The following is a 27,276-nucleotide window of genomic DNA, read 5'->3' on the forward strand; positions in this document are numbered from 1 at the left end:
TTATCTTCAGGGACCCTGTGATGGATATGAAGGTTGACAAACTGAAATGAGATGGACTCAGCTGTTGGCTCAATCTCTTGGCAACAACAGCCTTTCTGTTCTGTTCTACCTGGAGTGGTCCCACGCCACCCACTCAGTTAACCCACTGGGCAGCAGCAGGGTGGTTGTTTTGGGGAAGCTACTGATTTTGCCATTTGCTTCCAGAATCACATAGACTATAACAAACTTTACACTAAACACTGGGTAAAAGCCCAATGAAGAGGGACAGAGTTCATTAGGACTCTCTTCCCTCTTTGGTGTGGTATCATACATGGCCTTCAGTTTTCTCTTCTTCCATTGCTTGACTTTCTGTTCCTTTTTCATTGGTGATGCCCTCTAAAGTCTTATTGTTCATTGCTTTACTGGCCTCTTCCTTTGCGTCCTGCTCTGCAAACTTCTTGAACATGTTGGTGTGTATTCTATGGTCCGGCTCATTGTGCTCCTTTGCCTTTTTCTGGCACATGGAGATCTGCAGTTTTGCAGCCTTGTTCTGGGGATTTACTTCCAATACTTTCTCAAAGTCACCCTTTGCTGACTCAAACTCATTCATAAGCAGCGGTGCTTCACCCCTCCTGTACAAGCCTTTTTCATTGGTATGTCAAGTCCAAGGGCCTTGTCACAACACTCTACACCTTTGGAGTATTCTTTAAGTTTCAGGTAGCACATAGCCAGTTTCAGAGATGCAGGGAACAGAAATGACACAGAAGCTTTCAATTCCTTTTCTGATAGACCATATTCCATCTCTACCAGGATACTATCTTTCCGTACTGAATCACTGCTTGCATGTATTTGCCTCCCTTGAAGTATACCGTTCCCTTCTCTTTGACAATGGCAGCCTGCAACAGTTTTTCTTTGGTGTCCATCTCCTGATACCAGCTCCCTAGAATGAATTTGGCAGTGTTCTTTCCTTTTCTATTTCATGGAATAATTTGAGGAAGATTGGCTTTAGTTTTTCTTAAAAGGTTTGGTAGAACTTGGCTTAGAATCCATTCAGTGCTGGGCTTTTAGTTCAAAGACTTTTAGTAGCTGCTTCAGTTTCATTACTTGATTTGATTTGTTTAAGTTTTTTGTACCCTCAAGGTTCAAATTGGGTAGGTCATGTCTCTAGGAATTTTTAACATCTTTGAGATTTTCTAATTTGTTTGATTGTAATTTTTCTTTTCTTTTTTTGTGTAGTTGTAGGTGCACAGAATGCCTTTATTTAATTTATTTTTATGTGGTGTTAAGGATCAAACCCAGTGTCTCACACATGCTAGAGAAGAGCTACAGCCCCTGATTATAAATTTTTCAAAAATTTCTAAAGATCCTCTGGATTTCAGTAGTGTTTATGGTGATATTTCCTTTGTCATCTCTAATTTTGTTAATTTGCATCTTCTCTTTCTTTTGGTTTGTTTGACTAGGAATTTATTAATGTCGTTTATTCTTTTAAAGAACTAACTCTTTGCTTCTTTGAGTCTGTATTTTTTTATTCACAATTTCATTGATTTGGCTGTGATTTTAATTATTTTCTATTTTCTGGATTTTGATGTTAGTTTGGTTTTCTGTAGGACTTGAGTTATAACATTAGATTTTGTTTTGTTTTCTATTTTTTTTTAATTTAGGAACTCAGCTCCCTAAACTTTCCTCTTAGAACTGCTTTCCTACCATCCCAGAGATTTTGATATGTTGTATCATTATTCTCCACTTGTTTCTAAAAATTTTTAATTTCTTTCCTGAATTTTAGGCTCTCCATTCATCTTTCAAAATTATATTTTTTAGCTAAGCAAGGTGGCACACACCAGTAATCCCAATGACTGGGGAGGTAAGGCAGGAGGATTACAAGTTTGAGGCAATGCAGCAAGGCCCTAAGCAACTTGGTGAGACCCTTTCTTAAAATAAAAAAAATAAAAAGGACCCCCGGGATCAATCCCCAGTATCCTCTCCCCACAAAAAGGAAATGTATTTTTTAAGCTCCAGGTATTAAAGTGTTTTTTTTTTTTTTTCTTGTTGATTTCGAATTCCATTCCATTATTATCTGATAGGATGAAAGAAATTGTCCTCTTTTTTTTTTTTTTTTATATTTTCTAAGAGTTGCTTCTTCCCTAAAACAGGATTTATTTTAGGAAATGTTCAATCTTATGTTGAGAAGAAAGTAAATTCAGTTGTCAATGGATGAAATATTATATAGATGTCCATTTGGTCCATTTGATTAATAGTATTTTTTAGTCATTAACAATCTTTACTTAGGGGGCTGGGGATATAGCTCAGTTGGTAGAGTGTTTGTCTCCCATGTATAAGGCCCTGGGTTCAATCCCCAGCCCTAACAACAACAACAAAGAATCTTTACTTAGTTTATGTCTGAATGACTTATCTAGTACTGAGAGTATTAAACCACCCAGCATTATAGTACTGTGGTCTATTTGATTCTTAATATTGAGGTTTTGTGCTACAAATACATCTATTTTAAACTCTTTGCCATTGTTCCACAGGTCACTTGGTCCTTATTCATGTTTTGTCCTTTTTATTTGTCATTGTAGACAGCTTTTATTGGTATATCTTCATGTTTATGGATCTGTTTTTCCTCTGGCCTAATCTGATGGTTAACCTATTCATTGCATTTCTTAGTATTGAAATTGTATTTTTTAGTTCTTAACTGTTCTGTTTTTTATAAGCATTTAATTTCTCATTGAATTTTGTTTCATGTTCTTGCATACTTTTATAACAACTGGCTTAATGTTCTTGTCCCCTAATTTCATACTCTTATTACTAGGTATCTTTATTGACTGATTTCTTTTCCTGGTTATGGATTTTATTTTCTTGTTTTGGTGAATGTCTCTTGTAATTTATATTGGATAGTAGACATTATAAATATTTTGTTGGTGAGTGTCTGGGTATTATTGTATTATTGTCTCCCTTTTAAAAAAGTTGAATTTTATTTTGGCATCAATTAACTGTCTAGTGGAACAGCTTGATTTTATTTTATTTTATGTTTTTTGGTACTGAATATTGAATCCAGAGGTATTCTACTACTGAGCTGCGTCTACAGCCCATTTTGTTTTTTATTTTGATGTAGGGTTTTGCTAATTTGCCCAGATGGCCCCAAACTTGTGATCTTCTTCCTTCAATCTCCCAAATAGCTAAGATTAAATGCATGGACCACCGTGCCCAGCTGCAGCTTGATCATTTGGGCATTATGAGTGTGGATTTAGAAAATTAATTATTTCTCTAGGAATAGTTTAGTTCTCTTCTGATACTATCTTTCTGTGGTCACTACTGAATGCTATCAATATTTAGTGAGACATAAAATGATAATATCTCCTAGTTATTAAAAAAAAACTCTGGGAATTGTTAAGCTTGAAGATCTTTAGTAATTTTTTCCCCATAGTTTTCCTTATGTAGCCTCAAGTAGTTTCATTCCATGTGTGCATTACTTAGAATTTAACCAAAGATTTAAAGGAACTTGTTTTAGTCAACTTTTCTGCTGCTATGACCAAAAGACCTGACAAAAACAATTTTTAGGAGGAAATGTTTATTTGGGGGCTCATGGTTTCAGAGATCTCATTCCAAAGATAGCTGGCTCTATTCCTCGGGGTTCAAGGTCAGACAGAACATCATGGTTGGAAGAGTGTCACAGAGGAAAGTGGCTCAGGAAACAGAGAGAGCACGCTACTCAACAAGGACAAAATAGATACCCCGAAAGCACAACTCCTAGGGCTCACCTTTTCTAGCCACATCTTACCTGCTTAAGTTAACATCCAGTTAAATCCCCATGATAGGTTTAACATACTGATTATGTTTAGGCTTATAAATAATCATTTCATCTCTAAATTTCTTGCATTGTCTCACACATGAACTTTTGGGAACACCTGATTAGGTAGATTTCTAGAATTCTTTTTCTGCACAACTGCACATTTGTGCTTGGCCAATTCTAGTGGTCTTATTTTCCTTGAGAAACCTCTTCTGGCTGCAAGGCTACAGTATTCTTCTTGGACTTTTCTTCTCTGGGCTGAGAAGTTTGCAACTAGACAGAGAACCAAGGTGGATACCTCCTTTGTTTTCTTCTCCTAGAGATCACTGGTCTATGCTGCCTGTTTTCCCTCTATGAAACAGTTAATACATTTTATACAGGTGTCTAGTTGTTTATAAAGAGAGGGGAAGTTTGAATGCCAGTAACTCTTTTACGGCTGTGAGCTGAAGTCTAACTACATTTATTGTACTATTTTTTCGGGGGTGGGGGGTGGCGGTTAGGGTAATGTAGTAGCAACAGGAAGATTCAAAGAAATTGGTCCCTTCTCCTCCCTTTTGGCAATGGTTAAGAAAGAGACTATCTCTGGACTGAAGATAGCTCATCTTTCTTAGAATTGTATTTCCCAGTAGAATCCACATTATTATGATCAATAGAACTGTCCTCTTTTCTAGCTCAAGAAAGACTTGCTAAGTTGTTAAAGCTTGCCATGTGGAAAGGTAAAAAAGAGAGTGGTTAAAATGTATCATTTTACTTCTACTCTCATTTCAGGGAATAATTACCTTCTTTTGAAAGAAAGATAAAAGGCATATTGTTAATCTATAATATAGTTGCTGACAATATCGCTGTGTCACAAATTGCTTTAGGCTTTCACATGGCATAGTAAAGGCTACTCTGAGACAGCTGATGAAATTTTATTGGTCTACCTGATTGCCCCTTTCCAGAAATCACAGTATGGTCCTATTTTTACTGTGATTTCTTTTCATTTGAAAGGATAAATAATCTAGAGGAAATTTGTTCTTTGTATGTATAATATCTGATTTATGCCTTCTTTCTTTTTCTGGCTTATTGGTATCTATTAAGAAAACTTTATTTTCATTTATTGCTCCACCTTACATGTGTAAACTATAATGCAGTTCCTTGTATTTGCTAATGAAGTAAGTATAGTCATTTAAACATGTCTACTTGCCTTTGAGATCATGTTTTTGTTTAATGTTTACTTTAACAGAGTAAGAAGAAGAAAAGATCATGAAATATTAGATTTTTTTTCCAAGAGTCCTGACTTACTGATAGTGGTAATACTGAATGTGAATTCAAAAACATTTCATCATGGTTATGAAAGATGGATGTTGATATTAGAATAGAAACAGGAAAAACTGAACTCTGGAACTTCATATCAGATTGTCTGAATATTCCTAGTATTTAGACTAAGATCATAGAGACTTACATAGGCAGGGAAGAATCTAGAGCAGTGCATTTTAAAGTATATTTCACAGAAAAATCTGTGGATCAGACTGTTTTCTCTGTAGGGCCAGGTCAGAGAATACTATGGAAAGTATCTCTAGGCTATGGTAGGTGCTGTTTAGAATAAGGACTCTTTTAAAAAAATGTTTATTCAATTAAGTATTAATTGTACATAATTAATTAGGGGTACAGTGTGATAATTGGTACATGTGTACATGATTGAGTCAATATTAAACAGATTTTTTTATTAACACAATGATTTTACATATATATGGAATACAGTGTGATCTTTCTTTAAATATGTAGTACATACTTATCAAATCAGGATAATTAATGTTTCTGTCTTCCTGTAATTACATTTTGTTTGGAGCTTTTGAGTGCCTCTCTTCTAGTTATTAAGAAAATATAAAACTAACTTATTATAAACTCTTGAAATTACCCCTGTGAACTACAGAATTGGAACTTCTGTCTCACTGTTTTGGTACCTGTAATCCAATTTCTGTCTTGCTTACCCTTCCCAGCTTCTAGGAATCACTTTTCTACATTTCAATCAAAATTTTCAAACATCCACACATGAAAAAGCATATGCTGTACTGTTTTTCTTTTCTTTTCTTTTTTTTAGTTATAGACAGATATAATACCTTTATTGTTTATTTATTTTTACATGGTGCTGAGGTTCGAACCCAGGGCCTCACATGTGTGAGGCAAGCGCTCTACCACTGAGCCACAACCCCAGCCCACTGTACTGTTTTTCTATGTCTGATTTCTGCCAATTCATATAATAAGTTGGAATTCTTTTTTTTTGGGGGGGGGGGGTACCAGTGATTGGACCCAAGGGTACTTAACCACTGAGCCACATCCCCAGCCCTTTTTATTTTTTACTTTGAAACACTAAGTTGCTTAGGACCTCACTAAGTTCCTAAGTGTAGCCTTAAAACTTTTGATCCTCTGGCATCAGCATCCCAAGTTGATGGATTTAGAGGCATGTGCTTTTGGGCCTGTCACCACAGGAATTTAGGGTTTTTTTGAGACAATTTTTTTCTTTTTCTTTTGTTTTCTTTTGCTTACTGCTAATACAGGTGTTTCTTTTTATTTTTAGTTATACATGACCGTAGAGTGTATTTTTTTAAGAGAGAGGGAGAGGGAGAGGGAGAGAGAGAGAGAGAGAGAGAGAATTTTAATATTTATCTTCTAGTTATCGGCGGACACAACATCTTTGTTTGTATGTGGTGCTGAGGATCGAACCCAGGCCGCACGCATGCCAGGCGAGCGCGCTACCGCTTGAGCCACATCTCCAGCCCCATAGAGTGTATTTTGACATACCATACATATATGGAGTATAACTTCCCATTTTTTTCTTGTACATGATATGGAGTTACACTGGTCATGTCTTCATATATGAACGTAGGAAAATTATGTCTGATTTATTCTATGATCTTTCCCATTCCCATCCTTTCTCCTTGTTTCCCCTCATTAACTCCTGTCCAATCTGCTGAACCTCCACTCCCCACTCCATCCCCACCTATTGTGAGTCAGCATTCGTGTATTAGGACATCAGGCTTTTGGTGTTTGGGGATTGGCTTACTTCACTTAGCATGATAGTCTCCTGTTCTATCCATTTACTGTCAAATGCCTTAATTTCATTCTTCATTATGGCTGAGTAATATTCCATTGTGTATATGTACCACATTTTCCTGTTTCCATTCCTCTGTTCGAGGGCACCTAGATTGGTTCCATAGCCTAGCTATTGTGAATCAAACTGCTGTGAACATTGATTTGTCTGTGTCACTTTATAGCTAAATTTAAGTCCTCTGGGTATATGCCAAGGAATGGGATAACTGGGTCAACTGGTGGTTCCATTCCAACTTTTCTGAGAAGTCTCATACTAATTTCCAGAGAGGTTGCACCAGTTTTTAGTTCCAACAGTAATGTATGAGTACCTCTTTCTCCCATCCTCGCCAACACTTATTATTGCTTGTATTCTTGATAATTGCCATTCTGACTACAATGATGAAATCTCATTGTAGTTTTAATTTGCATTTCTTTAATTGCTAGTAATGTTGAAAATTTTTTTTCCATATTTTTGACCACTCATACCTCTTCTTCTGTGAAGTGTCTGTTCAGTTTCTTTGCCCATTTATCGACTGGGTTATTTGTTGTTTTGATGATAGGTTTTGTGAGTTCTTTATATATCCTGGAGATTAATGCTCTATCTGATGTACAGATGGCAAAGATTTTCTCCCATTCTTTAGGCTCTTGTATTGCATTCTTGATTGTTTCCTTTGCTTTAAAGAAGATTTTTGAGTTTGATTCCATCCCATTTATTGATTCTTGATTTTACTTTTTCTGCATTAGGAGTCTTGTTGAGGAATTTGGTTCCTAAGCCAACATGATGTAGAGTTGGGCCTACTTTTTCTTCTATTACATGCAGGGTCTCTGGTCTAATACCTAGGTTCTTGATTCATCATGAGTTGAGTTTTTTTGCAGGGCGAGAGATAGGAGTCTAATTTCTTTTTGCTCTGTTTGGATTTTCAATCTTTCCAGCACCATTTCTTGAAGAGGCTATCTTTTCTCCAATATATGTTTTTGCCACCTTTGTCTAGTATGAGATAGCTGTATTTATGTGGATTTGTCCCCATGTCTTCTCTTCTGTACCATTTGTCTACATATATGCTTTGGTTCCAGCACCACGCTGTTTTTCTTACTATGGTTCTGTAGTATAATTTAAGGTCTGGTAATGCCTCCTGCTTCACTTCTTACTAAGGATTGCTTTGGCTATTTTCTGGGTCTTTTATTTTTCCAAATAATTTCATGATTACCTTTTCAATTTCTATGAAAAATGTCATTGGGATTTTAATAGGAATAGAATTAAATCTGTATATTGCTTTTGGTAGTATGGTCATTTTGACAATGTTAGTTCTGCCTATTCAAGACCTTGGGAGACCTTTCCAACTTCTAAGGTCTTCTTCAATTTCTTTCTTTAATGTTCTTTAGTTTTCATTGTTGAGTTCTTTCACTGCTTTTGTTAGATTAATTTCTAAAATTTTTTTTGGTGTGTGTGTCTCTTCTTAATTAGCTTTCTTAATTTCTCTTTTAGTGGAATTGTCACTGATGTATAAGAATGCATTTGACTTATGAGTATTGATTTCATATCATGCTACTTTGATGAATTCATTTATTAGATCTAAAATGTTTTGCGTGGAATTTTTTGAATGCTCTAAATATAGAATCATATCATCCGCACATAGTGATATTTTGAGTTTTTCTTTTCCTATTTATATCCCTTTAATTTCTTTCTTCTGTCTAATTGTTCTGGCTATAGTTTCAAGATAATATTGAATACAAGTGGGGAAAGAGGGCATCCTTTTGTTGTTCTAATTCTTAGAGGGAATGTTTCAATTTTTCTCCATTTAGAATGATGTTGGCCTTGGCTTTAGCATAGATAGCTTTTATAATGATGCGGTATGCTCCTACTTTCCCTAGTTTTTCTTGTGTTTTGAACATGAAGGAGTGCTGGATTTTGTCAAATTCTTTCTCTGTATCTGTTGAGATGATCATGTGATTCCTGTCTGTAAGTCTATTGATGTGATAAATTATGTTTATTAATTGCCTTATATTGAACCAACCTTGCATCCCTGGTATGAACATCACTTGATCGTGGTGCACTGTGATTTTAATATGGTTTTGCATGTGATTTTCCAGGATTTCATTGATAATTTTTACATCTGTGTTCATCAGGGATATTGGTCTGAAGTTTTCGTTCCTTGATGTGTCTTTGTTTGAAAGGGTTTTGGTATCAGAGTGATACTAGCTTCATAGAACGATTTTGGAAGGGTTACCTCTTTTTCTATTTCATGGTATATAATTTGAGAAGTATTGGTGTTAGTTCTTCTTGGAAGGTCTTGTAGAACTCAGCTGAGACTCAATTTGGTCCTGGGCTTTACTTTGTTGGTAAGCTTTGGATGGCATCTTCTATTTCATTGCTTGAAATCACTCTGTTCATATTGTGTATATCCTCCTGATTCAGTTTGGGTAGATCATATGACTATAGAAATTTGTCAGTCTTCAATATTTTCTATTTTATTAGAGTATAAATTTTCAAAATAGTATCTAATTGTCTTCTGTATTTCAATAGTGTCCATCATGATATTTCCTTTTTCATTACAAATTTTAGTAATTTGAGTTTGCTCTTTCTCTTCATTAGTGTTGTTGTTTATCAGTTTTATTTATTTTTTTCAAAGAGCAAACTTTTTGTTTTGTCAGTTCATTGATTTTAGCTCTGGTTTTAATTATTTTTTATCTTCTGCTGTTTTTGGTGTTGATTTGGTCTTCTTTTTCTAGGACTTTGAGGTGTACTGTTAGGTCTTTTATTGACTTTCTGTTTTTTTGATGAATGAGCCCAATGCCATGAACTTTCCTTTTAGCACTGCCTTCATGGTGTCCCAGAGATTTTTTTAAAAGTATTTTTATTAGTTTTTTATGGACCTTTATTTTATTTACTTATTTATATGTGGTGCTGAGAATCAAACCCAGTGCCTCATGCATGCTAGGCAAGCGCTCTACCACTGAGCCAAAACTCCAGCCCTGTCCCAGAGATTTTGATATGTTGTATCACTATTCTCATTTACCTTTAATTATTTTTTTATTTTATCCCTGATTTCTTCTCTTATCCATTCATCATTCAATAGCATATTATTTAGTCTCCACGAATTATTGTAGTTTCTGTTTTTCATTCTTTTGTGGATTTCTAATTTCATTCCATTATAATCTGATAAGATGCAGAGTATTAGCTCTCTTTTTTTTGTATTTACTAAGAATTGTTTTATGGCATAAGATATGATCTATTTAAGAGTAGGATCCATGTACTGCTGAAAAGAAAGTGTATTCACTGATTGATGGATGAAATATTATACATATGTCTCTTAAATCTAAATTATTGATTATATTATTTTGTTCTATAGTTTTTTGTTTAGTTTTTTGTTTGGAAGATCTGTCTAGTAGTGAGAAAAGTGTGTTAAAGTCACGTGGCATTATTGTGTTCGGTCTATTTGATTCTTGAAGTTGAGAACTGTTTGATGTACATGGATGTCCCATTGTTAGGGGCATAAATATTTACAATTGTTATATATTGTTGATGTATGATTCCCATAAGTAGTATTAAATGTCCTTCTGTGTCCCTTCTGATTAACTTTGATTTGAAGTCCTCTTTTATCTGATATGAGGAAGGAAACCCCTGCTTATTTACAAGATCCATGTGAGTGATATATTTTTTCCCATCCTTTTACGTTCAGTCTTTGGATGTCTTTGCCTATGAGGTATATTGTTGGGTCTTGTTTTTTAATCCAATTTTCCAGTATTTGTCTTTTGATTGATGAGTTGAAGCCATTAATATTTAAGGTTATTATTGAGATATGATTATGTTCCCAGTCATTTTGGTTCATTTCTAATTTTTAATTTGAATTAGTTTTCTCCTTTGATTGACTATTACTTTTGCTGATTTTCACTTGTGTATTCCATTTCATCATAATGGAATATATTGTTGAGAATATTCTGAAGTGTAGGCTTTTTCATTGTGAATTCTTTTAATTTTTGTTTACCACAGAAGCTTTTTACTTCATCTTTAAATCTGAAGCTTTATTTTGCCAGATATAGGATTCTTGGTTGGCATTCATTTTCTTTCAGAGCTTGATATACCTTCTTCTAAGACCTCCTAGCTTTGGTGGTCTGGGCTGAGAAATCAGCTGAGATCCGAATTGGTTTTCCCTCTTACATAATCTGATATTTTTCACTCACACCCTTTAAAATTCTCTCCTTATTCTATATGCTAAGCATCTTCATTACAACGTAGCTTGATGTGGGTCTGTTGTCATTTTGCACATTTGGGATCCTCTTGTATTTCATTTTCCATTTCATTCTTAGGATTTGGGAAATTTTCTGTTATTATTTTATTGAAAGGATTGTGCATTCCTTTGATTGTATCTCTACACCTTCAGCTGTCCTGATAATCTCAAATTTGGTCTTTTCATGTTATCCCATAATTCTTGGAACTCAGAGGCACTTGACCAGTGAGCCACATCCCCAGCCCTATTTTGTATTTTATTTAGAGGCAGGTTCTCAGTGAGTTGCACAGGGCCTTATTAAGTTGCTGAGGCTGGTTTTGAACTTACAATCCTCCTGCCTCAGCCTCCTGACCTGCTGGAGGCATGTGCCACCATGCCCAGCTTGAAATTCTTTCCATGGTTTCTTAACATCTTCTCTGCATAATCAACTCTATTTTTAAGATTATAGATCTTTGGATTGGGTAAAGGGGAGGGTTGGGAGACATTATGAAGATAGGAAAGATGGTGGAATGAGACGTACATCATTACTCTAGGTACATGTATGATTGCTGGAATGATATGTCTCTACACTGTGTACCAACCAGAGAATTGAAATGTTGCACTCTATTTGTGTACTATGAATTGAAATGTATTCTATTGTCATGTACAACTAAGTAGAACAAATTTTTAAAAACTATAAAAAATATTATATATTTTGTCTTCATAGCCTGAAGTTCTGTCTTCCAAGTAGTCTAGTTTAGGACTGGCTCTAGCTCAGCAGTTCCTTCAACAGAGAACTTATAACCAAGTAGTCTAGTTTCTTGGTGATACTTTCTATTGAATTTTTAATTTGGTTTATTGTTTCCTTCATTTCAAGGATTTTCTTTTTCTTTTTCAGAATCTCTATTTCTTCTACTGTAGTGTTAATGGATTTTGTTATTGGAGTATCTTTGTTTGTGTTTGCTTGAGGTTATTTATTCCCTTGCTTTTTCATGTTGTTTGTGTGTATACCCATCTAACAATATGGATCTGAGGCAGCAGAGTTTCTATCTTGTGGTCCTATATTGTCCCTGAATGTTTCTAGTACCTCACTGTTTAGGGGAGACAAATAATAACAACAACCAATGCAAAAAATTTATATCATTAAACCAAATAGTTCCTACTATGATGTCTACAATGTTAATTATAACAATAAACAAAAATGATATGATTAGTTATTCCCTGTAATAAAAACAGCAAGTTTGGAAAAGGATTTACGTTTTCAAATGGTGGACAGGGAGAGGACAGAAGTGATATAGGATGTGTGATTATGAGGGAGGAGGAGAGAAGACAGCAGTGAAAGATGAAAGGAAGATTGAAAGAGATAACAATAGAGATTGGCTGTTAGTAGAAGAAAAGAGAATAAAGAAAAATAGGAGAAAAATATATATAAAGCAAAAATTTTTAAAAAATACAAAATTAAAATATACTAATTAAACATCTTTGTTCACAAAAAAACTAATCCATGTAAACTACCTTGCTTCAAAAATGCTAGAGATGCAAATAAATAAAATAGGAAACTGTATAAATATTCATGTACCATGAAAGTCTTAATGAAAGAGTGGATAAGAATTTTAAAAAGTGGGAAAAGAAAAAAATAATCTTGATGAACAGTTAAAGAATTTTTTCTGTTGGAGTTCAAAATATTCTCAGATTCTCTTCTCAACAGTTTTAGGTGGGGATCTTCTGGAGTGTGATGCTCTACCCTCTGGATTGCTGGAGTGAACTCCTTAAGCAGAGTTCCTGGCAGTAGAGTTTGGGTTTAGGCAGGCTCCAGGCTTTTCACTGAATGCTAATTGATCTGGAAATTTTAAGTCAGTGTAACTCCACTGACCAGTAGTTGTTAGTCCACACTGGATGATTTTACTCTAGGGATGTCCCCTGGGTTCTACTTATGTATTGGTGGAGCCAATTCTTAGTCTCCTACATCACCTGCAGATCCCACATTTCCTGGTCTCTGGTTCAGTCTCCAAACAATTTCTCCCACTCTGGCCCTTCCAAGTTCCTGGCCAGATATTCCCTCCCCCCCACCCCCGAGATCTGCAAACATTTGGATTAGAAGGGGAGGCATAGAGTCAGGCTGGGTTTCAGCAATCAGTTGTGTCCCCTTTGTAAACCTCTCTGGATTTGATTTTCTTCTCGTCACTTAAGCGCACTCTATGTTGTACAACCTGTGTTTACTGGTCCTGTAATTTTGGGCCAAACTCAGGTTTGCCAGGAATCAGCTTCTCAGTTGCTGGCCCCCACATCACAGCTGCAAAATGATTCCTTTCTTTATCCTCCTCATGCCACTCAGAGAGATGGCAGCTTCTTTCCCCACACACAGATACCATGTAGTGCATCATTCAGGTTTATTGGGCAAAGTCATTGGTCTCTAAATGCTCAGTTCCCAGAAAAACCTTGGGCCTCCCCCAAAGGTAGATTTCTTTAATTCACTTAACCCTCTGTTATACTCATGGAGGGATGTGTCTGGCTAGAACTTCAGGCTGGGCTGTAGAAGTGGCTCTGCTGTGGGGGATTTTTTCCTTATTATATCCAACCTCCTGTGTCCCGGGTCTGCTTTGAATGTCCAGTTTTAGGTTCAAGTAACACCCACCCCCTTTTGTTCACCCACTTTGTGGAGAAACTGCCTTTCTGCTTTGCTGATTTCATGCCATGGAGCAGCCAAGAACATGACCTCCTCTATTCTACCATCTTGGATCTCACCAGGATAAATTTTTAGGTGATAAAGTAATAGAATGTATTTAGTATGATGTCAGAGATGGGGGGGTTATAAGAATAGATTATGCAGCATAATATGTTTAGTATACTGTCTTTTTTGTGGAGGGAGGTGGTTCCCTCATGATTCCCATTCCCTGGGCTTGTCCAGGGTTGTGGGGGTGGGGGTGCAGAGTTTTTTCTTATAAACTATAATATCTAATACTCTCTTGAATTGTTTTGCATTGATCCAAGATTTATTTACTATCCCTTTTTGCCCAGGAAATCTCACCTGCATAAGTATGCATATGTAGTATACTGTCTGTCTTTTCAGTGAGAAAATACATATTATTTCTATTACATTGGCACAAATGAACACAGAACACATGACTAAGATTGCTAATTTGGCAGGGGGTGCAGAGTAAAGGGGAAATCAATGGAGGAAAACAGGGATTGGAGTGAGACTTCTCATACTTCTTCTTGTATTTTCATTTTTAGATAATAGGAATTTATTTTAAAATACAATGATTAATGTTTGAAACTGTTTTTCTTATAGTTTTTCATAAATATGGAGTATCATGTCTGCAACCACTACCAATTACATTTTTATACTTACTCATCATTTATGTATTAAGCATCAGCGGTGTGAAGGTTACTGAGATAAAGTGAGATCTAATTTTTGTTCTTCAGGTACTTACATTTAGTAGGCAAATGAGAATATGAGATAATCATGATGAAATACTAAATGTTGTTGGAAAGGCACAAAGTTCATTGGCAAATTCAGTGAAAATATCAGTTATGATAGCATTTGAATTGAATTTTGGGGAATTACTGAAAAGGGGGGAAGTTAAGAGAATTTTATATAAGTATTAACATAGGCACAAACAACAAAGTAGTCTTGACTTTGACAAGCAATAATGCTTGAAATTATCCCCAAATATAGTTGGAGTCTTGTAATGTTTCAAGAAATGAAAATGTTTTAATGCAAGCAAATTTTTACTACCCTATTTGTCATCTGTCACATTTCCTTTGAATTAACCTGTGGAAAAATATACAATGTCAATAGCATCTAAACTAGGAATAAGAACATTTTGTGAAATTTTAAGATGGCTTTTTATTTTGCTATATTTTCACAGTTATAAAAAAGTTGCATGATTACTTATATATTACTTACTTAATCCTTTCCTTAATCATTTGAGTGGAAGTTGGAAGCATTGTGCTTCTTCAACAGAAATGCACTGTTGTGTATTTCTTAAGAACAAGAACATTCTCTTAATGACTGTGGTATAATTATCAGAACCAGGAAATTTTCATTTTTAAATGTTGATAATTATATAATAACACCTAAAAACTAGTTTCTCGTTAAGTCCAGGATCAATTCCACGTTCACACATTTCATTTAGTTGTCTTGTCTGTTTTTTTCTGAAACTATTCTTTATCCTCTCTTTATCTTTCTTGGTCTTTTGTTGAGGAGTATAGAACATTTGTAGATAACCTTCAACTTGAAGTTGTCTGATGTTTTCTCATGGTTATATTCACATTATCATTGTTGACAGAAGTACTTTAGCTATGATCCTGTATCCTCTAAGCATGATATCAAGTGTATGTGATTTGGGTTTGTTTCTATGTTAGCTTTTGTCACTGTGATGAAAACATCTGACAAGAACAATTTAGACATATATAACAAATTAGAAAAAATAAAAGAGCAATTTAGAGGAGGAAAAGTTTATTTGGGGCTCACAGTTTCAAAGATATCTGTTCATGGTTACTGGGCCCTGTTTTTTGCATGTGTGGCAGTGCAGTACATCATGGTGGGAATATGGGTCAGAATAGGTCTGTGTTCCTCATGGCAGCCAAGAAGTAAGGAGAATGATAGAAAATGATCAGATTTTAGTATCTCCTTCTAGGTCATGACCTTAAGGGCCTAACTTCCTTCAACTAGGCCCCACCTCCTTAAGGATCAACCACCACAGGCTAGGGACCAAGCCTTTAACACATGGGCCTTAGGGAGATATTCAGGATCCAAGCTATAACAGTAGTATATTTAAAAAGGCTAAAACAATTTTAAAAAGAAAATAGTGATTTTAAGTAACACCAAATGTGTAGAAGTCAAAGTATTGTCAATAAAGTTAAAATTGCAGTAGGGTATCTGAATAGATGATTAGACCCACCGAAGGGAGTATTAGACTACTAGAGCATAGACATAAGAAAATTACTCAATATGTAGCCCTAAGCAACAAAAAGGGATGGAAAATATGAATAAGAGCTTATAACATGGATAGCAGAATAAGAATGATAATAGGAGTCCTGGAAGAATAGAATGTGAGTAAGGGATTTTTAAGCAGTGAATTACTCTCTTGAATTGTTTTGCATTGATCCAAGATTTAGGAAGTACATTGAGTCCTCAGAAGATGCAAAGTATACCTAACCAATCATTGTTAGACTGCAGCACCTCAGGTTTATAGGGAAGATAATGAAAGAAACCAGACAGTGAAGCCTGAATACCTATAATCTCAACAACCTTGATAGCAGAAGTATTAATAACCATGGAAAACGGAAGACACCAGAGAAAATAAATGGATCTATAATTTTATGCCCAAACAAAATTATCATTCAAACTTTGGTTCAGTTAGATGTATTTTTAGACAAAGGCTGACAATTTGCCTTTTCTTAAAGAACTGATGAGGAAGAAACCTGATCTATTGGGAGAAAATGAGATGCAATGAAGAAGGAATGCTGAGCAAAGTAATTGATAAGCATTGAAACAATCTAAATAGACTGACCTATATAAAACATCCCCAGTATTTATCACCCAATAGATGTACAGAAATAAGATGAAACAAATACACTATAAATAAATACTACGGAAGAGGTAAGATGAGTTTAAAAGATGGAGTAATGATTCCTTTAAAGTCTGTATTCAAGAGGAGAAGAGAGACATTAATGTTAGGCATTTGTGTGCAAGATGGTCATAGTAAAACTGTAAGGCTGTCACCTGGGAAATAGAACTAGAATATATAATTCATTCTAGAAAGGCCATAGAAGAAAAAGAAAAGATAGGAAAAGAACAAAGCATAGAAGAAAAAGAAAAGATAGGAAAAGAACAAAGCATAGAAAAAGCAAGGTAAATAGAAGGTACAAAATAAAATGAAAAATAAAATCTAAATTCAATAATTACAATAAATTAGAGGTGCTTGCCAGCATGTATTAAATCAGCAAAACAAAGAGATTCTTGTATGTGATTTATAAAATAATTATCTAAAACATAAGAGCAGGGTAAAGTAGAAAGTAAAACTGATTATGCATTCATTGTTGTTTTCTGACAGTGATTATTTAATATTCGGTCATCTATAATTGCTGTTTTTGTTAAGCTATAGTCGTTATAAATTTTTCTATTGTGTTTAAAAATGAAAAATAACATGTGTTATTAAATTCATTATGTAAGCAACAATAAGTGTTGGTGAAGATGTGGGGGAAAAGGTACACTCATATATTCTGGTGGGACTGTGAATTGGTGCAACCACTGTGGAAAGCAATATGGAGGTTCCTTAGAAAACTGGGAATGGAACCACCATTTGATCCAGCTATCCCATTCCTCAGTCTAAATCCAAAGGACCTAAAATCAACATACTACAGTGATGCAGCCACATCAGTGTTTATAGCAGGTCAATTCACAATAGCTAAACTATGGAACCAACCTAGATACCCTTCAACAGATGAATGGATAAAAAAAATGGAGTATTACAAAATGGAATATTACTCAGCCTTAAAAGAGAATAAAATTATGACATTTGCTGGTAAATGGATGAAGTTGGAAAATATCATGCTAAGTGAAATAAGCCAATGCCCAATAACCAAAGGCCAAATGTTTTCTCTGATATGTGGATGCTGATCCATAATGGGTGGGGGAGAAGGGAATAATGGAGAAACTTTGGATTGGGCAGAGAGGAGTGAGGGGAGGGAAGGAGCATGGAGGTGGGAAAGATGTTGGAATGAGATGGACATCATTATCCTAGGTACATGTATGATTGCATGTACTGTGTGACTGTACATCATATACAACCGGAGAAATGACGAGTTGTGTTCCATTTGTGTACATTGTATCGAAATGCACTCCTGCTTTCATGTATAACTAATTAGAATGAACGAAAATTTAAAAAAATTTAAAAACATTGTGTAGATTACATCCTCTTAATGTGTAATATTTGTAGAAATACTACACTATCTTTCTGGTATAATACTGAATCTGATTTTATTGAGCCATAAACTGTTTGGTCCTGAAGGTACAAATGTGAATGTTACTAACACCTGCTTTAAGGATAAACTTGTTCTAAACACAGGCATTGGCCAAATCTAGAATCTCTTACCAATTACATTTTGTTTTTTTAGAAATGAAATAAATAATACTGATTCCCTGAAAGCTGTAGGATTTTAAATGCTACAAGCAAAGTAAAAAATGAATAACACAGAATATATTCAATATTACTACACATTTTGTTAAAAACAAAAGTCTTCCTCTAAAATATTATTAAAGTTTCAGAATAATAGGACCTCATTATATCAAGTTTTATTTTTCTTATACATTTGTGATTAAATGAGATTGCCTATATTGACTCTTTGGCTTGTGAAATCTGTGCTTTCTAAGCAAATAAATGAGTGATATAAAAACAAGATGCTTATGCAAAACAAAACTTTTCAACTGTTTTTGAAAATCTAATGTAAACAGCATATACATATTATTTTAAGCAGAGAACCCAGAGTACATTATACTAATTACCAGTCATTTAATTTTATTCCATCAATTATAACTAGATTTCTACTAGGTAACAAACAATTAATCTAAGGTTCTTTAGAAATTGTTACTTTTCAAATGTTTAACTTTTTTAAAAAAAATTAGATGTTTTAAAGTTTTTTCTTTTCAATGTTATATTTTATGTTTTACTAATTCAGGGAGTGTGTTGATTATCATTTCTGAGATTTTCTTTGCTTGCAAGAGGTATAGAATTTCTTAGGTATATTTCAGCATGTTAGAGTATTTCTTTTAGCTTAGTTCATCTACTCTTAACACTCAAAGTCATGGATCTAAGACTCCTCTCTGTCCAATCCAAAGTTTCTCCATTATTCCCTTCTCCCCCACCCATTATGGATCAGCATCCACATATCAGAGAAAACATTTGGCCTTTGGTTATTGGGCATTGGCTTATTTCACTTAGCATGATATTTTGTTGATTGGGAGTTTGCTAAGCTTTTTTCTTTTTGTTAAGTCAGAAGTAACTATGTTCAATCTCTTTACACACTGGAATGGAAATTAGAAGTTGCTCTGTTTCTTAATTTTAGAGGGTGATTAATCTCTTTACCCTTTTATTTTTCATCTTTGAACAGTTTTGGTGGCTTTTTGAACACAGATGGCATTCTGATAAATGTATTTTCATCTCTTTTTGAAATTATCTTTTCACTCATTTATTTATTTTTATTTTTCTAAAATCATACTGTAGTCTTATGCTATCTGGAAGGCATTGAAAGAATCCTTTATGCTTTCTTTCTAAGCCATGATTCAGCAGTTAAAAAAGGTTTTTAAGCCATGCATATAGGCTATGCCTATAATCCCAGTGACTTGGGAAACTGAGGCAGGAGGATTGCAAGTTCAGAGCCAGCCTCAGCTTATTATGTTGGGTTCTCAGATAATAAAGAATAATCTCCATTTTAGGGTGTTTAACCTTTATTGTATATGCAGGCCCATTTACCATGTAACATATTCACAAATTCCAGGAATTGGTACATGGATAGCTTTGAGGAGTTCATGTTTCTTTCTCCTTTAAATGTAATATTAACTGGTATCTGACTTTGCTGGATCAGTTTTCTTTTCCATTTATAATACCTGTGGTATTTTCCTCTTTATGTAGTAAATACAAAAGAGATGTTAAAGTTCAGACTTCCTAAGAAATTATATTAGTATAATTCCTATATAGACTGTATAAGGGAAACAGATTCTAGAAACATTGATAGAATATGCTTTTAGAGTATTCCTTTACAAAAATAGATAGTATTATGTTTTGTAATTTTATAATAACTGATCCTAATCCTTAGTACTGTTTCATTGTTATTAATAAAATCACAGAAAATAAACCATTATATGCAACCAGTCTCTTAATATGGTAGCAAAGCATTCTGAAATGAAGAGATATTCATTTAGAGCAATAACTTTCAAATATTTACCAAAATTTACACCGATTTTGATAATGGATGACATTGCATCTTAATGTGTTATTTCTTTCCTACGTAGATTATCACGAAGTATGTATATGAACTCCTGGAGAAGGACTGTAATTTGAAAAAAATCTCTATTCCAGTAAGTTCAATTTTTATAAAGTATTAATATCTAATAACATGTTTGCTTCTAAGTAAACTTGTTTTCAGTTTGGAAATGTTTTATGTTAATTGTGTTTAGTTTAAATGTAAAGCTTCTATTGCATTGATACTAATAATTTTAAATTCCTGTCAGTATTTTTCATCTTATTATGTGCAGTAATTCTTTGAAAGTCAAACTCTTCAATGTAAAGGAAAAAAATACTGATTTACTTGTTTTAGGAAAATAGTGACACAATTAAAAGAATCATCCTTTCTTTTAACCTGTTCTGTTTCACTGGAATAATTGTTTGAAATACACCGGTACACTTTTTGTTGCATTAGACATTCATCAACTCTTTAAATATTTATTGATTTAAAAAATATAGTATGTTGTTTCTTTTATATGTTCCCAAATTCATCCCTGATGCTTCCTTTGTAATAATAACTGTGCCAACCCTTGGTTGATTTGGAAACTTTCCTTCCTCTAGAAGTACATAAAAACTAAGATTTTAGTACCTTTATGGGAATGAGAAAGCCATGTTTTTTGGATTCAAATTTCTTTATTTTTGACTTTAAGATCTACTGTCTTACTCTATAAAAACTGTATATTGAGCCAGGTGCACTGGCATGCATGCCTGTAATCCCAGGGGCTTGGGAGGCTAAGACAGGAGGATTGCAATTTTCAGCCAGCTTCAGGAATGGCAGTGTACTAAGCAACTCAGTGAAATCCTATCTCTAAATAAAATAGGGTTGGAGATGTGGCTCAGTGGTAGAGTGCCCCTGAGTTCAATTCCTGGTTCCATTAAAAAAAAAAAAAAGGAAAAATAAAATGAAAGTACTTTGCATAAACCTATGATTTGACAGTAAAGATTATGATTATATTTTATGCTTGCTCCACACTTAACATAAATGGACACAAAATATTCTCATTTACAATATCCCATACTGTGTAGAATGTGGATAATTATCTTAATAACTTCACTACATATTTTTGTTCAGTTTACTGCACACATCATATCTAAGTGAAACTTCACAATTTGTAGTGTTCATGATTATCCCCAAATCAATTGTTAACTGTGTGTTAATTGTGTAGTGTTGGGGCTGGGGATGTGGCTCAAGTGGTAGTGTGCTCGCCTGGCATGCATGCGGCCCAGGTTTGAACCTCAGCACCACATACAAATAAAGATGTTGTGTCCACCGAAAACTAAAAAAAGTAAATATTAAAATTCTCTCTCTCTCTCTCTCTCTCTCTCAAAAGAAAAAAAAAATTGTATAGTGTAGGGATTGGGGTTATGGCTCAGCGGTAAAGTGCTCGCCTTGCACATGCAGGGCCCTGGGTTCAGCACCACATAAAAATAAATGAACAAAATAGAGGTGTTGTGTCCAACTACAACTAAAAAAATAAATAAATATTTTTAAAAATTGTGTAGTGCAGGGATAAGAAAGACAGTGGAATGAGGCGGACATCATTACCCTAAGTACATGTATGAAGGTATGAATGATGTGACTCTACTTTGTGTACCAGAGACATGAAAAAATGTGCTCTATATGTGTACTATGAACTGAAATGCATTCTGCTGTCATGTGTAACAAATTAGAATAAATAAATAAATAAATTTTAAAAAATTGTGTAGGGCAGTCTCGTGGACCCAATGGTTGACAGACAAACCTATTTGAAGTTGGTTTGTCAATAAAATGAAGTGGTACACTTTGTATCTATTACTTAATGAAAACTTAGCTTAATTTATCACCGCTATTTGAAAATAAATGCCCCTGGAATAGCCATTTCCAAGGTCAGTGGAGAAAATTTATTTTATTTATTTGGATAATTCACTGTGTAAACTTAGCATTATTTTATAGAATAAGTTTATATATACTATCTGTAGAGTCTGAGTTTCTGTTAACTCAAGATGACTATAACCCAATGACTTGAACAAAGATTTCTCTTACCACTTAATCATCATTACATTCTTAATCTTCATTGTTGTCTTTTCTCATATTCTAATATTCTCATATTTTCAAAGTCAGCTTTTCTGAATGTTCAAGTAAAACTTTCTCTTTATCTCTCTCTCTCATTTTTACCAGAAGTAAACAGTCACACATAAGAAGGAAATACAAATGTGATAAAAATAAAATGGAAGAAAAACTATAACTTAATACATGTTAGGAAAGTGGGAGGATATTCTGTAGAAAATAAATTTCACACATTTCAGATGAGATTTTTTTGGGGGAAGGGAATACTGGAGATTGAACTCAGGTGCACTTGATCACTGAGCCATATCTCCAGCCCTGTTTTGTATTTTATTTAGAGACAGGATCTCACTGAGTTTCTTAGTGCCTCATATTTGCTAAGGCACACTTTGAACCCAAGATCCTCCTGCCTCAGCCTCCTGAGTCAGAGATAAATTTTTTAAATATAAAAAGCTGACAAAATACTTTATTCATTTATTTATGGCTTACCTTAATTTGCAGTCCCTTAATTCTTGAGTAGCATTATAAAAAACATTTTTATCTTTTGAGATAAGTCCTCTTACAGTTTTAAAGTCATTGTTCAGATTTCAAAGTAGCAACATTCCACTGCTTAAAAAATTAATTGTTTCCCTTGTGAACAGGGGACTTAAGTTGAATAGAAATAGAGATAGTTATCAGCATCTACTAGAAATTCTGTAGCTGTGGATTTTCTTGTTAAGATAGATGGCCATTTCCATGCGCATTCCAGAATCCATATTGTTTTGAAAATACTTTGACCTATTTGTTATTGTACAGTGTTAGCTTTGTCTTTTAGTTTTTTCTTCTATTATCATCTTATTCTTTTTGTTTCCTAATTTTAACTGAGTGATTCTTCTGTTTTCTTGTAAAAATCCCAGATTAAAGGGAATTTTTTTAAGTTTTTTTTTTTTTCCTGTTTCTCATCCACTTCTCTTCCTGTGTGGTTCCAGTCATATTTTTTGTCATCATCCTAATTTATTTACTTTGGCCACAACATATAGGCTAAGTTAATGTGATTATTTCACTTCATACCTCGCTATCTCTATTCTTATTTACTAATAAAAAATTTATAGTTCCATATGTAATTTAATTCTTGATATTGTATAGCTCTTTTAAATGTCTTAATAGTACATTATTAATCTTCAATATTTGCTCTCTGAACCAAGCAATGATTTAAAGAGGCTGCATTAGTTAAGTGTCTGTTATTGAAAGGAAGTTACTGATGATGCTTGATAAGATTCCTTATTTCAAAACTTTGTTCATTTATTGATTTTCTAAGTACTTATAGCATGTCAGGCTCTGTTCTGGACACAAGCATGTAGCTGAATACAAAGTAGGGAATTTTGTGCTTTATTGAATTTCCATTCTACTGGAGAGAACAGATGGTATAAATATACAAACAGCTGTAGAAAGTATACAGTAGGTTAGATTGTGGCATGTGCTGTAGAGGAAAATAAAACAGATATAGGGACTAGGGAATTATTAGGGAAGTGTTTGAAATTTTAAATGAGTAGACAGGGAAGGTTTAACTGAGATGATGATGGTTTTTCTTAAGCCCTGTGGCTATTCTATTCTTCCTGAACTCATTGCCATTGTGCTCTTTTTACATAAAAAGTTGGTCATCTTATATTGAGACCAACCTTATTTTAGAAGTAGAGAAAATTAATTGTTCTATCTCCATGCATAGTGATTAGGAACATTTTTCCATATGTCGTTTTTGTGTATTTCTTATTTTCATAATGGTGTGAACATATACTGTTGACAAAGTGAAGAGCATTACTCTGTGTGTGGATTGATCTTCTCTACGTGGGGTTCTGTATGTTCCTAGCTATCGGAACTCTTCAGCTTCTGGCTCTCACCTGGCTGCACAAAGGCTTCCATTCCCAATTACTGGCCACTGCTGGTATGGAGTACCACTCAGTGTGTCCTATGGCATTTGGAGTGAAAGGTCAGAAAGGTATCCCTTCCTTTAAAGTCTTTTTAAGACTTTGAAATTTAAATCATACATTATCTAAAGACCTAGATATTAAGCATAATCAATATGGATAAAAATGCTCACTCTTCATCCCATATGTAATTAGTACAGAAAGATTATTAGAATACACAAAGAATGTTGCTTTGTAAAGTATATACAGTGCTGTGTTCACAGTCTGCATGAAACTTTAAAATACATTTATATATAGTAGTATGTGTTTGAATTTTCAAATAGCTTCCTGTTTAAAAGTTTATAGTATTCCTGGCTGGTATGTGGTTTTTCAGTTGGTATTATCTTCTGATTAGGGTTTTCATTTTTCTGTTATAAAAGTGCAGTATACTGCAATTATAGGTTTTCTGTTTTTTTGTTTTCTGTTACAGGTGTAGTATACTTAAATTATATTTATTGACCTTGGGCAACTTACTTAAACTAGGTTACAATACTCGTCTATTAATGAATATTAGTACCATCTTAATAGGATTATGATTGAATGAGAATTTTTATTTAAGTTGCATTGTATCTGGGCCATAGGAAGCACTCAAATACTTTTTTCTTATTTATGATGATAGGGAGGCATATTTTTCTCTGCTCTTTTTTATGTTTAAATTATTATCACATTTTGCTGATCCATCTGATATGTAATTGCTACTTTCTAATGAATATTTTAATTTTATTTTAAAGGTTTTTTGTTACTAGAATTCTATAATAATCGTTCAGTAATTTATAAAAATCATTAGTTGTTTTCTCATCTGTTTGTATGCCTGATCAGAAAGCATTTAAATTTATTATTTATTTTTTTTTTAATTACAGGTAGATGCCACTGAAAGTGAACCAAAGAGTTTTATCTTTATGAGTGATGATGCTTTGACAAATCCACAGAAACTGATGGTTTTAATTCATGGTAGTGGTGTTGTCAGGGCAGGTCAGTGGGCTAGAAGGCTTATTATAAATGAAGATCTGGACAGTGGCACACAGATACCTTTTATTAAGAGAGCTGTGGATGTAAGTGCAATTTCCTTTTATTTTTGGCATTTTACAGTTCTATTTTGTTGTGTGTTTTAAACTATTGTGTCATGTAACTTCAAAAAGTATATACTAAGTGTAATATTATCTTCAAATTGTTATTTTTTTCTTGTATGATGATTATTCTGTGTTATTTTGCAGTTAGAAGAAAAACAGTATGTTGGACACACATAGATTTAAGTGTCTTGGGAATGAATATTTTCTTATTCTAAATTTTAAAATTATATGGGCTATCAGTTAAACTATCAAATCTTCATCTTTATTGAAAATTCTTATGCAAAAAATGTCAAAATTGCTTTTGTAAATTTTTGTGTACCTAATTTAGTGAAGTGAAAAACTAAAGGAAATCTTCAATGTAGACTGATTTCTTGTTCTTTAAAGGAAAAGTTGAAATAACTCAGGAATTTTTGTCCTTTATTTAATGTAAGTCTTTGGAGACCATAAATAAAATGCTTTAAGCATAAAATGAATGTATAAAATGGTAAACTTTTATGTTTATTGAATATTTTATTCTCAAATGCAAACTTTAAAAATTTGGTATATTAAAATTGTGTTCAAGATTTTCTTTCCTGTGATATAGTGAATTTTCTTTTTGACCCAGCATTATTCAGCTACTCTTGTTTTACTTTTTCATTAAGTTCTGCAGTGAATGGCCAGATATAGCAAAGTATGGGTTTCTTTCACAGTGTGAATGAGAATCTTCCTTAGAAAAACCAAGTAAAGTGACATCTCGTATACAAATTTTAATATAAAATGGCAAAACTATATGGGATAGTGTATGTGTTTATATATGCTTTATTTGCTTTATAATTAAAATCAAAAAGGCCCCTTGGATACACGAACAATTACAAAAATTAAATGTTCTGTATTCTATTGACTTTCAAATGATACTATCAAGTCTTAGTACAACTCCTAAAGAATATTTTTCCTAATAAAATTGTTGGAACCCTTAAAATGCTGCAAGTTGAATTTCTTAGATTAATTGTATTTTTTTCCTGGTTTTCTTGAATATAGGAAGAAAACAAAGATGTTACTTTTGGTTTGGTTGCTAATTTCAGTAGTATAGAATTGAAGTAACTATATTCAATTAATAAATTGAAATTTAGATTGAAGTAACTCACGTAAAATGTTATATTTTAAGCTGTCTCATACTTTAGGTTATGAATAATGAAATGAACCTTTTCTCTGACATGTTAATTTGTTGTTTGAACAGATCTTGCTTATGTATTTTAGGAAGAATATTAAACACAAAAATGTGTGCACAAGTAACTATTTAAAAATAAAACTCAATGAAGAAAATCATATGCCTTTAACTAGTGAGTTCTTGGGAAAATAGTTTATGTAATTATGTTATCTCTGATATAGATCACCTAAGTTTTGCCCATTCTAGAATATTTTATTGTTTTTGTAGGTTTTTGAAGTAAACAAGTATATGGTTAGCCATGCCAGTTATCGTTCTTTGAAAACTTATTGATATCCCCTACAGGACAGTGGAAGTTTGTCAGTAACATTAGAATACTAAGTCATTTTGTACTTAAAAGTAGGAATGGAGTTTTTAGGATAAAAACATTTTCTGCTTTTCTCAATTATGGCAACTCATGATTTCTTGTTAAAAAAAGCAGCTAGTTTGTAAATATTATATGCTTTTAAATTTTACTTTATTTGAAAAATAAATATGAACTTGATTGTGATAACTTCCTTCGTGGTAAATATGTAAAAACAGGTACTCTCTTAAATCCTTATAAAGTGATCTTTATTATTTTTTTGGAGGAGGGTGTACTGGGTATTGAATTCAGGGACACTCAACTACTGAGCCACAATCCCAGCCCTATTTTGTATTTTATTTAGAGGCAGGGTCTCACTGAGTTCCTTAGTGCCTCGCTATTGCTGAGGCTGGCTTTGAAACTGCAATCTTCTTGCCTCAGCCTCCCGAGCTGCTGGGATTAAAGGTGTGTGCCACTGCACCTGGCTCATTATTACTTTTTTGACTTTACCTTTGTATAGTGTTTTCTTCAGTAGTTATTAAGGACTGTTCTGTGTAAAGGAAGAAGCAATCTGGGAAAAATGACATTTTGGGGAGGAAGCTAGGGAAGACTTATAGGGAGAAAAATGCTGTCCCATTCTTTCTTTTTAACCAGATTAGCTCTGCTTTTGTTTTA

At 33.7% G+C, this 27,276-nt stretch overlaps 1 protein-coding gene and 1 non-coding gene across 14 annotated transcripts in view; both read left to right on the plus strand.

Moving 5' to 3' along the window:
• Positions 1 to 27,276, plus strand: part of Arb2a (ARB2 cotranscriptional regulator A) — a 474,828-nt gene that overhangs the window by 145,584 nt on the left and 301,968 nt on the right. For all 13 annotated transcript variants that reach the window (XM_027927921.2, XM_027927922.2, XM_071612418.1 and 10 more), the window contains 2 exons: positions 20,066 to 20,131; positions 24,905 to 25,096. In XM_027927921.2, coding sequence (XP_027783722.1) covers positions 20,066 to 20,131; positions 24,905 to 25,096 — 258 coding nt within the window. The remainder of the gene's footprint in view (positions 1 to 20,065; positions 20,132 to 24,904; positions 25,097 to 27,276) is intronic.
• Positions 2,269 to 2,344, plus strand: Trnag-ccc (transfer RNA glycine (anticodon CCC)). The gene has a single exon. It is a non-coding gene; the product is annotated as a tRNA-Gly (tRNA).

Source organism: Marmota flaviventris, chromosome 5, assembly GCF_047511675.1.
Source record: "Marmota flaviventris isolate mMarFla1 chromosome 5, mMarFla1.hap1, whole genome shotgun sequence".
In the NCBI taxonomy this organism is placed as follows: Eukaryota; Metazoa; Chordata; class Mammalia; order Rodentia; family Sciuridae; genus Marmota; species Marmota flaviventris.